The following is a 17,157-nucleotide window of genomic DNA, read 5'->3' as shown; positions in this document are numbered from 1 at the left end:
AAACCTAAGGAATGTTTCACAGGAAGAAAGTCAAAGTTCTCTCACCTCACCTCCCAGGTGAGGGGCATCAAGGCACGCGCTCACACACACACACACACACACACACACACACACACACACACACACACACACACACACACCAATCCAAACTGTCCTCTCTCACCTCACAGACAAGATTCTGAAACTTCTTCCGAAAAGTGAAAACTGGGGGCAAGCTCTCCTGGCAGTAACGTAGCTTTAAAGGCAAGCAACTACAGAGAACTAACAAGGTGTTTCTGGTACTATATTGGCTATAGTACTATACTTGGCTCATAAGGACTGCAGTTGGTCTGCATCATATTAGGGCACAATTTTAAGGTAAAGCAATAACCTTGCTATTAAATATGTAGAACTTTTATCTTTATAGCAACTGAACGGGCAGTAGGAGAGCATTACTACTGCTGCTGGAGTAAAACTGAAGCTCCGGTTGCCAGGAACTTGCCCCAAGCTTGTGTATTTTAAGAAGAGTCTCCTGGCCCAGTGTCTCAAAGAAAACAGAGCTTCTAATTCTTCCTCTACACTGACATGAGGTTTGACCCCAACTAATACTTAGTGTCCCTAGTGAATTTTTCATATGAAATGTGAAAACTGGGCCTGTTTAGCTATAAAGAAAGCCTAGCTGAATAGGTAGAAGACCCAGTCAGGCCTTGCCTTACTTCTAGAAGTCTCCCAGGGCTCTGATAGAAGAGCCTTCTGCCTCAGACACCCTACCCGGAAGGGCTGGAACTGCAAAGCACTTTCTGATGTACCGCAGCCCTGCCCCACCCTCCCTGAGGGTCTGTAGCACTTCTGTCAGCCAGCGGCGACTGAAGACTTCCCAGGGTCTCAAAAGTCTGCAAGCCGCATTAAAGGCGAACTAAATCTGCCCCTCTATTGCACAGGACTACAGCGGGATACTGACGCAGGATCCTGTGTCCCCTCTAAAGGTGGAAACCAAAAAATGCAGCAATTAGCTCAACCTCCCTTTGCTCAGCTCATCTGCACAGTCCGGCGTGGCTGGAGAGTTGCTCCGGTGCCTGCGCAGACCGAGCTTTGGTGGTGGGAGAGGCGGGCAGTCAATGTGGGCGGGGTCTGCGTGGGCTGGGCGGGTGCGCAGCGGTAGCTGGCGCTGGAACCCGTGTGGTCTGAAACTGCTTAAACCACCACAGTGGAATCTCAAAGAGAATGCTGCCGCCATGGCTCCACACACAGGGCACCTGCCAGAGCCTTGAGTCTGCAGATCCTGTTGGTTGAGGAACTATTCTTGAATCCTCCACAAGAGTACTATTCTTGGGGCGGGGCTAGGGTGAGTGGGCATCACAGAGCTGTGATTTCATAAAGCTACATAAATGTACTGCAGCCGAAGATGTTATGGTGCCTTCGGGCTCTGGCCAGAGGACGATGTGATGTCACTGTGCCTAAAAGAAAAAAAAAGTGACATCACACCCTTGGACGGTGGGAAGAGAATGTCTTTGAGACAGATTCAAGGGGATTCCTTGTACCTTCTGGCCAGTCTTTTCCTCTCTCCTGTGAAGAGTGAACCCAGTGGCTTGGAAAAAGCTCTCTATGCTGCTGCAAACTTCAAAGTTCCTGAAACTGTAAGAACCTAAACTTCTTCCTCCTAGGAAGTCCTTGAAAGCTGTTCTGTTTCTCTGTATGCTTCTGATCTCTTCCTAGTTAGGAACTCTAAGCTGCTGTGCCAAGGGTCCTCCAAAGTCTCAACCTTCCAAAGTGATCACCGGACACTAAGTAGTTCCCCTACCTCCTACACAAGAACTGCAACTCTTCCAGCTCTCAAACTGGTCCTAGAACCCACCTCTGGCTATGCATGAAAGAGAGAAAGACACACATACAACATGCACACTACACACACACACACACACACACACAGAGAGAGAGAGAGAGAGACAGACAGACAGACAGACAGACAGACAGACAGACAGAGACAGAGAGACAGGTAGAGAGACAGGGACAGAGACAGATAGAGAGACAGAGGGGGAGAGAGACAGAGAGACAAAGACAGACAGAAAGTCAGAGAGAGAGAGAGAGAGAGAGAGAGAGAGAGAGAGAGAGACTAGAAAAGCTTACTTTGGTGGGGAGAGTAGAGGGAGCTAGAGGTTTATAGAAGTATAGGGGAAAAGTTGAAGCAGACAAGAAAAATTTCTCTGTTTCTCTGTGCTATGTATGTATGTATGTATATATATACACACACACATTAGTATGTATGTATACACACCACACATATATATACATACATATATATAATATATATGTATATATTATATATATATAATAGATTTTGGGTGCCGGAGATGAGACAGCCCAGTCACACTGCTGGCTTGAACACTGTTGAGCGATCACCTGCAGTATCTGCTGCTGCTTAGTCTTGCCATTCCTTGGAGCAAATGCTACTAAAACCTGGGCTCTGGTTTCACCCCATGAGAGCAACATGTGGTATCCTCAGAAGTCTGGATATTTTTGTCTAGACTGGTGCCCCATTCCCTTACACCAAGTTAAAACGTCTGCCCCAGGAAGTCCGTTCTTCTGAGGATGGATGTTTGATATTGAAAGGCTCGAGGCCTATGGACCTGGGGTGGGGCTTGGGGTTCACCGTGCCAGAAGTGGAATGTGCCAAAAAGGAAAACATCCCAAGCAAACCTCTGGAACATTCCACAGCATTAATGGTGTCCCGGGGGCCTGGCTAACTGCAGAGGTTCTGAGTGTCCTGAAACAAACGAGTAAGGGGACAGCTGTGGTAGTCAGCCCCTGGGAAGACAGACTCCCAGAAAGAAGTGAAAATGACTCTCTTGTGTCTCCAGAAAGTGTTCAAAACTTGCCATCTCCCTCTCCCTCTCCCTCTCCCTCTCCCTCTCCCTCTCCCTCTCCCTCTCCCTCTCCCTCTCCCTCTCCCTCTCCCTCTCCTTCTCCCTCTCCCTCTCCCTCTCCCTTTCCAGCATGCACAATTCATTAGCTCATTAGCATCCTATAAATAAGACTATCCTCCTCACTGAACCATATTAAAAAAAAAAAAAACCCTGTCAGTGCAACCTGGTTGATCCTGGGTTCCAAAACTTAATTCGAAGGCCCTTCCAGGAATGCAGAGGCCCCAAGACTCTCAAAGGGCTTCATTCTCTTTGGGGCCTTGTTCTTGTGGACTCTGGTGGAAAGCATTGGGTACTTGCCAGTCAACGGGAGATATCACAGACCAGCACCCTGTACCTGGCACACTGTTCATTGGCATGTGGGTCCTGAGACCAGTCAAGAAGTTTTTGACTGGGAGACACCTTATAAGCTGATAGATAATGGACAGGCGCTGTGGCAAAGTTTCTTATGGTTGTGGAAACACCTCTTACAAGTCCCCCGTCCTGAGTCACCCATACAAGTCTATCCAGCAGGGGGCAACACGGCCTGTAACGCTGTAAATGGAGCCTATATGCCCAGGGCCAGACCTAGATCCCCTTTAAATTGGGTGCCTGGGGCTCAAAGGTCTGATCTCCACTGGGTTTGGTATCTCATTCCCCTGAATGTCAGGCCATGACAGAGGAGAGCGTTTTAACTACTACAGCCTGAACTTGGTTTCTCAGTCCGCTGAACATTGCTTGAAGCTGGGTTTGGGGCCATTGATGCAGAGAAGCACAACCCAGTGGTCCCCACCTCTACAAAATCCCAAGAATTGAAGTCTGGGAAAGCTAAGCTTGGTTTGAAAAAGGCCAAGGGCGCCACCATCTGCGCTGTCCTGCAAACCGGGAGCTGGACCTGGGGGAGTCCGGCCCCGCCCCCGAACAGGAGAGTCAGGACGGCCAGATCTCTAATTGTGGGAAAACTATAAGCCCAAGGGTCGGTTCAGTTTGCCAGAGGTGAACTCGTATTTCTCTTTCTAAGCCTGGGGGTAGGGGATCCCAGGCCATCCATGTTCATCCCTCACAAGGTTTTCAAATTGCAAAGAATCTTCGTGGGTTTGGAGTTGCGATCCGGGTGGGCAACAAGCTCCAAGAGAAGAACTGGGGATAAGGGGTTCCCAAAGGACCGATGCCGATTGCGGGAACTTTGGGAAGACTGATGATTGCATATTGCGAATGCCCTGCTGATGGACAGGGACAGAGGACAGCATGTTTGGTTTAAAGGCCCTGTGAAAGAAGATGGCACTCCAAAGCAAAAGCAAACAAACAAACAAGCAAAACAAAACGCAACCACGACAGAAAGAAAGAAAGAAAGAAAGAGAGAAAGAAAGAAAGAAAGAAAGAAAGAAAGAAAGAAAGAAAGAAAGAAAAAGAAAACAGTCTAGAGTCTAGTCTGGGAAAGTTGCTGCTAGTTGTGGGGGTGGGGGTGGAGCCTCGGAGAGGTGCTCTGGCCTCTTGTAAGCCCTACAGGACCCCTGCACCCGGAGAGGCTGGGATTTCACATAGCTTAGTATAATAGCAATAGACGCTGTCCTTTGCAACTCACAGCTTTTCGGATTTGAGGAGTTAGGAAACTAGAGTCCTGACACTGAAAAGTAAGGAGTTAAGTACAGGGATCAACCAACACCACAGGGACAGAGCTTCGTCTGCCACATCAGCCCTGTCACCCTAACAGGACCAGGTGAGAGAAGCTGGCAGGTGACAGGTGAAAGTTGAACAAAGAAATCTGTTCCTCTAGCAATAAAAGAGCTTTTCCCTCGGACACTGGAGGGTATATCCATTCTGTCGTGCCTGTAAAATAACCGTTTATTTAATAGTTAAAAAAAAAACTCCAGTGATAAATGTCCGTTACCGATGTCAGCATAAAGTGCCAGTCGCAATACAACGCCCGGCTCCTGGCCGGCTGCTCGCTCGCTCACACGCACCGTTGGAACAGGGGAGCGGAGGCTCGGCCCCCCTAGCCCCGGGCGCCTGGTTCTCAGCCCGGTTTCCGCGCCCGGAGCTGAAGGTCAGCTGGAGGCCCAGGAGTCGCGCGGAGCCAGCGGCCCCTGGGGCCGGATGGCAGAAGCAGATACAAGGATTACACTTTCGCAGGCTCCCCGGTGTGGGGATAGGGAAAGGAAGGGGGACTGGAAATTGCCAGGGTGCATAGATCTTTTCTTTCCCCCTCTCCACAGTCAAGACTTTACAAGCTTATATAGTCAGGGGAGGGAGGAGGATAAAGAAAACGTATAAAATAACAATAGAAAAAGTAATACTTCTGTGAGAGGCGCCGCTGCGGCTCAGCAGTTTTCGTTGTGTGTGTGTGTGTGTGTGTGTGTGTGTGTGTGTGTGTGTGTGTGTGTGTGTGTGTGTGTTTTAATGCAGTTTTCCTTCCGCCATGTGAGTTGAGTACCGCCCTTTGGCCAAGAGTTTTAGCCGCGTCCTAGGAGAGCCGCCCAGGCTGTAGGAGTCGCGGCCCGGGCCAAGGCTCAGGAGCGCCGCAAGCGCTAGGGACCCAGGGGACTTTGTTGCTGTGGAACGAGGATCCCAAAAGCCCCTCCCGCTGCCCGCAGAGTTGCCTTCAGCTCGGGTCCCTCTAGTAGAGAAGGCGGCAGCACGCCCCAGGTTCCTGGTGCCCCGCAGGCTTTGTTTATTTAGCATTTGATCTTGGAGGTTTTGAGCTCCTTCACTTGTGAGTGTAGCGTCTTGTGGACAGCGAGAGTCCGGGACTGGCAGAATCCTTTTCCACACTCTTGACACTTGAAAGGCTTCTCTTTGGAGTGAATATATCTAAGGGTAGAGACAGACAACATAATGCAAATGTTGTTTATGAATGGCTGTCCGAGATCCCCTCCCCCTGCTGTTAAGGTGTTTGTGGGTACAGGCAAAGCGAGCAAGATCAAGCGACTGCAGAGGCTGTGGGTGGGAGTGAGGTGATGAAGGAGGGAGGGACAAATAGACCACCAGCCTTTCTGGGATTAAGTAGTAAGCACCTCCTCCCAAAGGCTGAGTCAATGCTAGAGGTCAATCAGCAGACCAGGCGTCAGACAGTTTCTAGATCTGCACTGCCCAAGAGATTCCTAAAATCTAAAACTGGATGAAATTAACTAAAATGAAAACGTTTCTGAGTTCCTATTTCAAGTGCCCGTTCCTAAATCTCTCCGTCTTTGCAGGAACTCCTATTGGACGGTTTTCAAGGACCGAGAAAGGGGCAAGGAGACCAGAACTTGTGGAGACCCGATCTTAGGTCCTACGTATTTCTCTCATACGGTTTTAAAACCTTTCCTGGAGCGAAAGCAGGGGAAAGGAGTTCATTTATGGTTTGAGAGAATCCCCAGAGGTATGGGAATGCTTACAGTCACTAGAGACTCTTGGGAACCTTAAAGGGGAGGGGGAAGCAGCAAGCCTTAGCAGCCGAAACAGATCCCTCTGGGGCCACCCGCGGTGCTGCAGTGTCGCACCTGTGGTCCCGTAGGTGGTCTTGCCTCCGGAAAGCTTTGTGGCAGATGTCACAGGTGTAAGGCCGCTCATCGGTGTGCGTCCGCTCGTGGATAAGTAGGTTATAGGACTTAGTGAAGTGGCGGCCACAGAACTTGCAGACGAATTCCTTCTTGGTCTTGGAAGGCAGGCGACCCCTTGTTGGCTTCTTTTCTGGAGACAGCTTGGTCACGTCCAGGAGGGCGCCCAGCCCACCAGCAGGGGAGCCAGGGCCCTCCCCTCGGCCAAGCTTGGTGGGATCCTCTTGTGTGGCAGCCAAGGCCAGGTTAGCGAAATCAAAGCGCGGCTTGGTCTTAAGCGCTGCACCGCTGCCTCCCGCGGTGATCTCTGGCTTAGGGTGAATGACGTGTGGAAACCAGGGAAAAGCTGGCAGCTGGAAGCGAGCGTCCATTAGGCTGGACACCGCACCTGGCACTTTAGAAAAAGAGGAACGAGGCAAGTGCATGGCTGGGTAGCCCAGCGTCCATTGGTGCAGATGCACCGCGTGAAGAGCGCTGAAACCATACAGGTTGGGCAGGTGGTCCGAGGGCACTGTGGGTAAGCCATTCACTGCCTGAAGGAAAGAGTAATTGGTAAGCTGCAGGGATGGGTGGATGGGCACCGGTGCTGGCAAGGTTTTGCTGCCCATTTCTGTCGCTGGTAACCGCAATGGCTTCAATAATCGATCTGCAAAGACAGGAAGAGAGAAGGTGGGGAGGGAGCCAAAGAGATGTTCAGAGCAGGTCAGTTTCCTCCAGAATTCCAGTCCAGTTATACCCTCTCCCCTCCTTTGGGGAATGCAGGAGGTGAGAATCAAAGACCCCACCCATGACCCCACTGCCACCTCAAAATACATAAGACGAAGGAGAGCTGTCTGACCAGAACATTCCATGATGGTCAGAATCCCTCCAAATGGTGTCTGGCAGAGATATACATGTTGACAGAGCAATCAGTGGGAAACTAAGTCCTTAAAGACAGATCCAACCAACTTAAAACAAAAGCCTGCTGTCAGCTGTGAAAGATGCAAACACTGTAAGCAGGCAGACACCGGATATCCACATTCGGGCAAACCTAGAGCCACAGGAACCTACACTGTCCCGCAGCAGTAGTACTAACAGAACCTGAGGAAGCCCCACTTACACATTCAGATTATCTCATTCTGCAGCAGAATCAACAAGAAGGTCCAGAGTCGAAGAGCAGCCAGTGTTTTTATAGGACAACCCTGTACAGAACGCAGGAGGCTTCAAATACGTATACCGCCCAGTTCCTGCAAGTTAAGCCAACGAAACCAGAAATTCCTATTTCATGGGGTAACTGGTTTGGTTTCCAGAAGCCACAAGAATCAGGTCATCTTTAAGACTCCCACTCGGATCTAAGTTTGCAATGTACCTTAAGACTGATTGGTGAATCCAGTGGGGTCTGTGCTCTTGGTAGCTGCTTACTGAGGACTCCCTAACCTTTGATGGTTAGGTTACCCTCATTTCAAGAAAGTTACTGATATCTGTGCTTCACTCCATTTGCTCCGTCAAACCGTTGCAATTCCAACTGAGGGAATTCATGTGCTCATAGCAAAGAGGAGCAAGATGTTCAGTTTTCTTCTGCAGGGTGAGAACTCTGGGCAAGGTCAGTGTGTGACACTAATGCCAGGCCTCCACTGCTGAACTCTGTTTACTCTCTGACTAGAAAATCAGGGTTCCTGAATAGGGTCGGGGTGCCATGCCAAAGGGACCAAGGCCACCAAAGCTGGCAGCTTCTGACTACTTTGGTCAAGTTCCTCAGGATGTATGGGAAAGTGGGGAGCTCCTCTGTCCCTCCAGACATTTCTAATTTGGGTCTATATCTTGGAAGAGGGAAAATGAAGGGAAGCCAGATGTAGCGATCCTTGGGAAGCCTCTAGGCTTGGGGTTCACTGACAACGCTGGGATCCTTGTCAGAGCAGGGTCTTTGTAAAATCCTTCCCCTTTCCCAGTGGCAGTATCTGGCTTCTGATTTCTTCTTTGAGCCAGTGCCTCTTTTACCCACATCTCTCCTCTGTCTTGAGTTTTCTTTCCCTGATACAAGGTACTTTTCTGACTCCCTCTTCACAGCTCAGTCCTAGAGGGTCTAAACACTTTCAACACTTTTCATTTCAAGGCAGAGGGAGTGGGGTCAATTTCTTTTCTCTGCCTGAGGCTCTAAAATGTCTGGCTGGTCCAAAAATGCACAGTGCGTGTTTGAAGGGGAGAAACTGAGGACACTACTGAGAAAACCTCTCTTGCAGCTAGCAAGAAGGTGACTGGTGATACAGCTAGATCCAAAGGAAGACAGTGACCAATGCACAAATGTAAGAACCGGCTGACTGATATGGGCCTGCAATTAATTTGGCCTCCCAGATAAGGAGCTCTCTGTCTCTCTGTCTCTCTGTCTCTCTCTGTCTCTCTCTGTCTCTCTCTCTCTCTCTCTCTCTCTCTCTCTCTCTCTCTCTCTCTCTCTCTCTCTGCTGAGATCCAACCTGGCTAGCTAGCAGGATAGCAATCATATCCCAGCCTTCTCTACTAAACAATTCACAAAACCTGGGCCAGACAAACAAACAAGGGACAAGGAAAAAGCAAAGTACAGTTGATCTTGGGCTGAAAAGAAAGCAGGGAACCCCTTTGGATTGGAGATGAAGAAAAGAAGGCCCCCAACTTCAAAGCTCTGCAGGACAGAGACTAATTGACCACTCTTTGATTTGCCACCCCTGCTTCTCTTCTAGGCACTGAAAATTGGATTTTATCTTCGACTCTATTGGGGCCCTGGGCAATGGGGAGGCCACACTAACCCCTCTCCTACTGGGCCCTTGGGATGTCAACCAGTGATGGCAGCAGCAGGACTCTGGCTTGAACTGCTACAAACTTCTTCCGATCCTTCTTTGCCTGCCTCTAGAAGCCAAAAAGTCTGGAAAGGCCTTGGGACCCTGGAGGGAGGTCCTTGCAACCTCTCTGCCTGATCTTATTTCCTCCAACACGCCATTTGTTTTTCTCAGTGGACCAAGCCGTTTATTTTCTGTAGCTTTCTTAGGCGTGGGATTCCAAGGGTTATGCCACCAACCTTCCCCGTGGACAAATTTCGTTGTAAATGTGGATCTTTACATCGGTACTTAAAATGGACCGTATGCAATAGCTGGTTTCAAGTGACCAGCTAAGAAGAAAACACAATTGCTGATATGCCACTGTGGCCTGAAAGATGAGAGGAACATGGGGCCTCTCCAGTTCCAGTGCCCCCTACCCCCTACCCCAACCTGAGCTTTTCCCCTGTTTAATCGGGTAGGGACCACCTCTTCTAAGGCCCAGTATCTACTCCACGTGGAGCTCAGGCCTGGAGACTCGGTAGTAAATGTCCTGACTCGCTGCAGTGAACTCAATTCGTGCCTCAGAGCAGGGGTCCATGCGCTGCACAGTCATTCGTGTCCCTTTTGCAGTAGAATGCCAATCCCGTGTCTGCCGCCATCCCTATGGAGGGCATTAATGAAGTGTGCAGCCTATTAAAGAGGTTTATTCGGGGCTAATTGAGCGTGAGTGAGTTAACTGCTTGCATTAATGAGGACAGAGCGAACCCCACGAGCTTTTGCCTGAAGGAGCCCAGCAGCATCCACACCTCATCCCAATATCATCCTTGACATGGAATCTCCATTTGAATGGTGACAGATTTTCCAATCCAGGTCCGGAGGACTGACCAACACCCGATATTTTAGCTGTATTTTTTTCCAACAAACGAGATCGAAGGAACCCACTTTCGTTAGCCATTCTGCAGTATTGAGATGCCCGCTGTGTCCCCAGGAGTCAGCTTCCCAATCACAATGAAATCGCAATTACTTGAGAGAGCCTGTGATAGACCATCTACCCACCAGTCCTCGTTGGTTCCCCTTCCCTGCCAGTCAACCCACTCCTTTTCTGGGAGGCTGTGAAACCAGGAGAACAGCTTTGCACGTGGTTCTCTTTCAAAGAGCTAACTTGCAAGTCCCATGGAATTAGAGACACCGAATTATTGCGACAAAGAAACCTTTGCGGCTAAACTCTGCTCCGGAGCCCACCCGGCTTGTGCAGGATTGCTGAGAGAGGGCTGCGCGGGAGAATTTTTATTATCAAGGATGCCGCTGGTGGAAGGTAAGATTCCTTCAGCCAGCAGCCACCCTCGCCCTCACCTTTTCTCTCATTTTGGCCCCCCATCTCTCTCTCTTAAAGCTGGGTTAGGCGACTACCAATGGTGCAAAAAAGAATCCCCACGCTTGAGGTATCCGCAGCCTCATGATTGTTCTGCTTCTGGGCGTCCTGTTCTCCAGTTAGGGAACAGTGTTCGTTTGTGCCCTCTGCCTCCCCCACCCAGCATAACTCCCTACACTAGAGACAATCGAAGGTTATGATTTGCAGGCCTGAGGACACACGGAAACCCTCCAAACAGAGACCATCCCAAACAGAGTCCAACTGGAGGCGGATATCAGACTCGCAGTAGCCCTGTGGCAGTTGGGGTTGAAGACTAAAGTACAAGTCCGCAAAAGAAGCATTTGCATTAAAGCGCAACAGAGTTGGGGCAATGCACCTGTCCCGGATGCTGTAGGCTTTAGATTATGACCATGCACCCACTCTCCCCGCTTCCTCAGCTAGGGAGGGATCTTTCTTTATTAAAAGGGCAACCTGCAAAAAAAAAAAAGTTTGTGTTCTCTTAAGTTGCTCTAGTCTCTTAAAGGAAGCCTGCAGACTGCCTTATAAAATCTGTGGGCACCTTACTGGAATACTGGAATTCTAGCTAGCCAAGCATGGCTGAATCCAATGGCCCAGGCCCGTCTGTCTGTCCCTTCCTTCCTCCCTAGGTCAGAGGCCAACAGGGACCCAGAGTTAGAAGTCCTTGAACCAGCATCCCCATCAACCCTATGTTGCAACTGCTCTCACTTTCACAAAGATCTTGCAGCCTTCCTTTGGCCAAAGAACTGCCTTTGAGGACACAGAAAAGAGGCACCAGTTACAATAAGGAACCAGGAGTCAGTCTTGCCGGCATTCGCCTCGCTGAGCCCAGGCGCCCCAGGGCTTCAGTTACCTTGTTCCGCGTTGGTCCCGGGCAAAGCGCGTCTGTGAGGGTCGCTGCACTGGACTTGAGTGACCAGAGACTCTGGAGCCCCCTGGCACCCCTGGCGAACTAGAGTCCTGACGCTTCTCTAGCTGCGGTGACTCCAAGCGCCCGACACGCGGGAGCGCTCCGCAGCCCGGGAGTCCTGCCCGCCGGGGTCTGGTGAGCTTCGCTCCTGGCTCCTTTTCTGAATCTGAACTCGAGCCGGTGAGAACTTGCTGGGAAGAGGCCGAGCTACGTCTCACTCATCCCTTAGCACCGGGCCGCCTACTTATTTCAACCCACCTCCCCCTAACCCCCCTCCCCTTGCCTCGCGATTCCTCCCCTCCCTCCCCTGCCCCCCAACTCTGCCTGCGCCTGCGCATTGGGAAACAAAGTTTTGCTGACCCGGGCAGCAGACTTTGGCAGCTGTGCTAGCCTGCCCTCTGCTTCTCCTGACCGGTGTCCCCTCCCGACAGTCCCACTCGACACTTTCTATATATATATATATTTTTTTTTTTTTGAGACACATAAGGCATAAGGGTAGGCAGTAGAAGAAACAGATCCTACCGGACAAGAGAGGGCTAGAACCCAGCATTTCGAAGTTCTGTTGTGGTGCTTTGGAACTTATGGTGGTGCCTTTGAAAGCGGAGAGGAGCCTGAGGTGTCCCTACACCAGCATCTTAGGCACACACTCGGTTTGTAATCTGAAAAAGTCGATGCTGTTAGAATCTCTCTTGAAGTGACAGACCCCTGGTGTGGAGCAGCGGTCTGACACCAACTAGAGAGTGGGAAACGGGCGGCGACTCTGGCAGAGCTGACTAGTTCCTGGTGCAGAGGGACAGAGATTACTGACTGGCTTGAGCCGCGACGTCCGAGTGCCTATGGCTGACCACAGACCCTGGGGTGCGGAGTTCCGGCAGAGCTTGGGGGCGGGGGAGAAGAGCTGGTTTCCTGAAACTCAGACCTCTCCGGGATTCCATTCTAAAGCTCCAGTCACATATTCCTTTTAGAGTGGATGAAAGTTTAAAGAGCAGTTAAGGCACTGGGACCCCTGGGCCTGGGGAGCTGGTTTGGGTGGAGTTTGCAGAGGGAGTCAGGGCTCTGGCCTAGAACAACTATGTCCTCCGGGTCTGTGCCTTATGTGCACCCTCCCCTCCCCAGCCCCCAACTATCACTTTACTATTGATCCCTAGCACTGACCTACCACTGACCCCAGTCAACTGTCATCCCTCCCCACCACCTTTCTGGAATGCCTGACCTGGCTTCTTCATGGGTGTTGGTGTGGTTTCCTTACTTCCTGACTTTGCCCCAGAATTACTAGTGCAGAGTGGTGTGTGTGTGTGTGTGTGTGTGTGTGTGTGTGTGTGTGTGTGTGTGTGTGTGTGTGTGTGTGTGTGTTGTGTGCTCCTGTGCGCACACTTCGTGAGATCCAGGCACCACTCTTAAACATTGAAACAATCCTTTCAGAAGAGTTGCCCACTCTCCAACTTTGGTGTGCAAGATTAATCTGCTGTGCTTTCTTGAGGTAGCAGGAGTTTGATTCCTAACATAAGGTGTGATCTTGGAGGATGACCTACATCCCTCCTCCCACCTCCATAATTGAAACAGACTTGGTATTCACAAGCCTTTAGAACAGAAATAGCTTCCAGTCTCTGGCTACCTTTGACTAGAGCAGGGAAGGAGCAAAAGCCCCAGTTGCAGAGTCCGGCTGGTTACTGTCCAAGTAAGAAACCCACATAAGTGTGCCTATGTGTCTGGTATCCCAGCAGCTGTCAGTACTAACAAGATCCTGTCCCACATGCTGCCCCTAGACAGAGGGAGTTGAGATCACCCCCTTCCAAGGGCTGGGGACAAAATCCAGTTAGGCATTCAAGTACTTCATGGACTTCCTTCCACTTTGGCTAAAGGAGTTTGTAGGTGGTGGTTTCAGGTTCCCATAGTAGGCAAAGCTTGGACAATTCCCATACTAAGGGCCAAAGTTTCCCAAAAGAGTTAAACAAAATAAAACCTCTGTCTATTGGCTAGTATACACTTGAAAAGAGCAACTCTACATCAAAAGTAAAGACCCTCCTGAGACATATATGCACTATCCCCTTTCTCCTTCTGACGATTCCTTACAACTCAGTTCTCTATGTCGTCGTTCTTTTTGTCTTTCTCAAAAAAGAAAAAGAGCCTTATCACCTCCTATCTCCACCGTGTGTGTGTGTGTGTGTGTGTGTGTGTGAGAGAGAGAGAGAGAGAGAGAGAGAGAGAGAGCGAGAGAGAGAGAGAGAGAGAGAGAGAGAGAGAGAGAGAGAGAGAGAGAAGCAGTACTCTGATTCTAGGCAAAGAACAAGCACACAGGATTTTCAATTCTTTTACCTGGAAAAATTGTCCTGGCCTTCAAGCAAGCCCTGTAGCTGAGATGATTCAGAAGGCATAGGAAGCAAGGTTAGGAACTCACTATGTAAGGGGTACTGAGGTCACCTCAATGGGCTTAGATCCCTGACTATTAAGGGACTTCTTCGAGGTCAGCCACAACTCTGAGCACTAGGAAACAAAATTCAAGATAACCTAGAAGCTGAGAAGTGCTCCCTCCCACTGTGAGTCCCCTTGGTGAGTGACCCTGATCCCAGAGGTACTAGAGGCCATCCAAGGTCCTGTTTTCCTCTAGATGGGACTTGAGGGAAGAAGCCCCAGAAGCCGCGGACCTAAGGAGATCAACTGCTGGTATCTTTCTCCCATCTGTTTAAGAGAAATTCGCCAGACCAAGTAGGACGGTGAACTAGTGAGTGGAAGGCAAGGTTCAGAGTTCCTAAGAAGACCTGGGCATTTTTGAAAGAGTTAGATTCGTTTAAAATTCTCCAGGATGTCACGTTTCAAACGTATTTCATGACATAGACAACCTGTACCCAGAGGTGCTGTTGGTCACATCAGCCCAAGAGCCCAGTGAAGATGGGGAAACTCCTATCCCACCCACGCCTTATTCCTGGGGTCCACAAACTCCGCCTCTCACAACTTCCACTGACTGAGCCGGTAGTTTAGGCTCGCATAGAGCCTGCAGCGGGTAACCAGATTCAGCTCCTCTCTTACTCTCTCCCTTGGCCACTGCCTGCTGCTTGGCTCCAGGACCAATGCCCAAGAAGTTCCAGATTCCGTGGGAGTTGATCACCTGGAGAAAGCTTCCCCACTCCAGAACTAAGGGTTCTAGCTCCCGGCCCCCGTGCACACTTCCAGGTGCATCCTGGTCGGGGTAGAGTGCAGACAAAGCGCCATCCCCAGCCTTTCTGGGAGACTCCTTTCGAACTTTGACCACAGGGAGTGAGTGCAGCCTTACAGTTCAGCAGCTACTGCGGCGGCGAATCTTTACTACCTTTCCTCCCCAGGCTTACCTGGGGTGATAGTAACCTCCACTTGTTCTCCTGTCCTAACCCCAGTCCGTTTTTGCCCATCAGGAAAGAAACGAGTACACCCTGTATTGAAGTTAAAAATGATTTGGGTGGTCCCCGCTTGTTTTTTAAATTATGAACCTGTACCTCTCCACAGATACACAAAAGTGACCTCATTCGGCTAAGTGGAATTTACTTAACATTTGCGAATTGTTCCTTCTATAGCAAACTTTCCAGCAACTTTGTGGACATCTCCTGTGTGGGAGTCTTCTCATTTATCCCTCCCCCACCCCATATTCAAGATTGGAACCTTCAAATATCGAGGGGATTTAGCTTTCCCCGTGTGTTCATTTAGATGATGAACTGTAATAGTTCAATAGTTCCCCTGGAACCATTAGAGTTAATCAGATCAAAATCCAGCTCGGAGGAGTAGGGGTTAAATTTCGGAGGTAGGCAACACAGCAAAACCCTAACGCCTCTGAAAATGCACAAGTTAGCCAGAGTTCTGAGACTAGAAGCCTGTGGATCACGCTGCCACCGATGTTTATTGTGACAGCGACAGGCAAGTTACAATACCCAAACTGAAAGGGAAAGTGAACACGGTTTTCCCAGACGTTTCCCCGCGTCCTAAGTTCCTTGTGAACATCTAAGCATCTTCTAATTATTAAACGACATAACAAGACGTTTACGCCGGTATATACCTTTGTCTTTGTTTCTGTGTGAAGGAAACACGAATATACACACACGGGATTGCACGATCTCTGGTCATACTCACTTCAGTAAAATGAAAAAATAGTGACTTGTACCAAATGTGGTACGTAGAGGTTTAAAAACTGGGTGATCAGAATCAGTTTTGACACACAACAACCTGTGCTCAGGAGGTACTGAAATGTTCCTTCCTCCAAAGGGAGGGAAGTGAGCGCATCAGAAAAGACCCAGTGTCTAATGAAGCTATAGAAGGTGGAGAAAAGTTGTTGCGGCGGTGAAGTTGTGTGCAGTCGGGATGGAATCCTTGATTAGAATCACCTACAATACCCGCAGCGCTGCGTGCTGGACCTGCAAGGGCATCGAAGGAAGGAGCTCTCTCCAAGTAATTAAGCATTCTCAAACACTGAAGGGCTGTTACCTGCACAGCGATTTCCGGCTGGGGGCCTCTGAACAAGTCTGGCTCCGAAGTTTTTAACCCAGTTCACGACACAATCATGAAGAAAACACGCCCCCTGCTGGCAAGGAGGAGACATCTCTCAGTGTCCTTTCCTAGAAGAGCCAAGAACCCAGCTATCCCTTTTTTTTATTTTACCAGAGTGGTTTTCAAATGTTTTCTTTTTTCTTAGGTTACGAAATTTCCCATTACTCCTTTAAAATCACGTGCACTCTTACACTTCTAAAAGAAGAAAGAATTATTCCCCACCCCCTTTAAGGGTTTTTGTTTCCTGGCATCAAGTATGACATTTCTGATTTTATTTTATTTTTTAATAATCTGAAGTCTTTAGCATTTTTCTGTCTCCAGCTCCTTCTCATCTTGGGAGCCACTATGAACGAAGATCTGGGAGAAGGTTTGTGATTCTCAGAGCTGTACTGGGGGCTGTGCCTTCTGTCCAGGTACCTTGAGGTGAGGTTGCCGCTCCCTTACTCTCTCATCATAGCTCAGTACTCACTGGAGCACGTTGTCCTCACAGATGCGATTCAGAATCTCTGATGAAACATAGGGATTGAAAGAAAATTTGTTTCTGTGGACCATTTCCCCCTAACTGCTTGAGGCTACCTGTGCTACTCTCCTATTTTCATTTTCCTTTCTGTTGTTGACTTCTCTAAGACTGTTTCAATTGGACCCACTCTTTTTCTTGATATCAGTGTGCAGGCTGTCTGACAGAGATCTGGGCACAGGAACCCTAAGATTCTTCCTGAAAATAAATCTCTGGACAGTCCCCAAGCTACAAAAGAAACACAAGATCTAAGATCATGATAGCAGCTCTTGCCTTTGTCTCTCAACTCCATCCATGGCCTTAAAACAGGACTTTACTGTATTCTTGGAAGTTCCGAATTGAAATGAGACAGACCATGAAAATGTAGGTTGAATTTGCTTTAAACCACATGCAAAACAAAACAAAACAAAACAAAAAAACTTCACCACCACCACCACCACCAACAACAACAACAACAAATTCTCTAGATAAAGGCTCATTTGTTTCTTCTGGTCCTCTGGTGCAGAGAGTCAGGTGGTACTTTACTCCTTGAGGAAAATTATTGAGAAAGTCTCTCTCTCTCTCTCTCTCTCTCTCTCTCTCTCTCTCTCTCTCTCTCTCACACACACACACACACACACACACACACACACACACACACAC

The 17,157-nt window shown here is 49.4% G+C and overlaps 1 protein-coding gene across 4 annotated transcripts; it reads right to left on the bottom strand.

Moving 5' to 3' along the window:
• Positions 1 to 4,706: 4,706 nt before the first annotated feature.
• On the bottom strand, positions 4,707 to 16,029 carry Osr1 (odd-skipped related transcription factor 1). 4 transcript variants are annotated; one of them, XM_039111941.2, is made up of 3 exons: positions 15,936 to 16,029; positions 6,362 to 7,064; positions 4,707 to 5,690 (listed from the first exon to the last, which is right to left on the bottom strand). In XM_039111941.2, exons 2-3 carry the CDS (start codon positions 7,024 to 7,026, stop codon positions 5,555 to 5,557), a joined length of 801 nt encoding a protein of 266 aa, XP_038967869.1. In that variant the 5' UTR covers positions 7,027 to 7,064; positions 15,936 to 16,029; the 3' UTR covers positions 4,707 to 5,554.
• Between the last annotated feature and the right edge of the window lie 1,128 nt (positions 16,030 to 17,157).

This window comes from Rattus norvegicus, chromosome 6, assembly GCF_036323735.1.
Source record: "Rattus norvegicus strain BN/NHsdMcwi chromosome 6, GRCr8, whole genome shotgun sequence".
Lineage (NCBI taxonomy): Eukaryota > Metazoa > Chordata > Mammalia > Rodentia > Muridae > Rattus > Rattus norvegicus.
The sequence above is the reverse complement of the archived record's forward strand: the minus strand, read 5'-3'. Positions and strand labels throughout refer to the sequence as shown.

Bases quoted from the DNA above. Each gene is read 5' to 3' on its own strand.
- Osr1 (XM_063261645.1), bottom strand. The intron at 5,691-6,361 runs GTGCGACACTGC...CTCTACCCTTAG, and splicing joins GACCACCTACGGGACCACAG to ATATATTCACTCCAAAGAGA.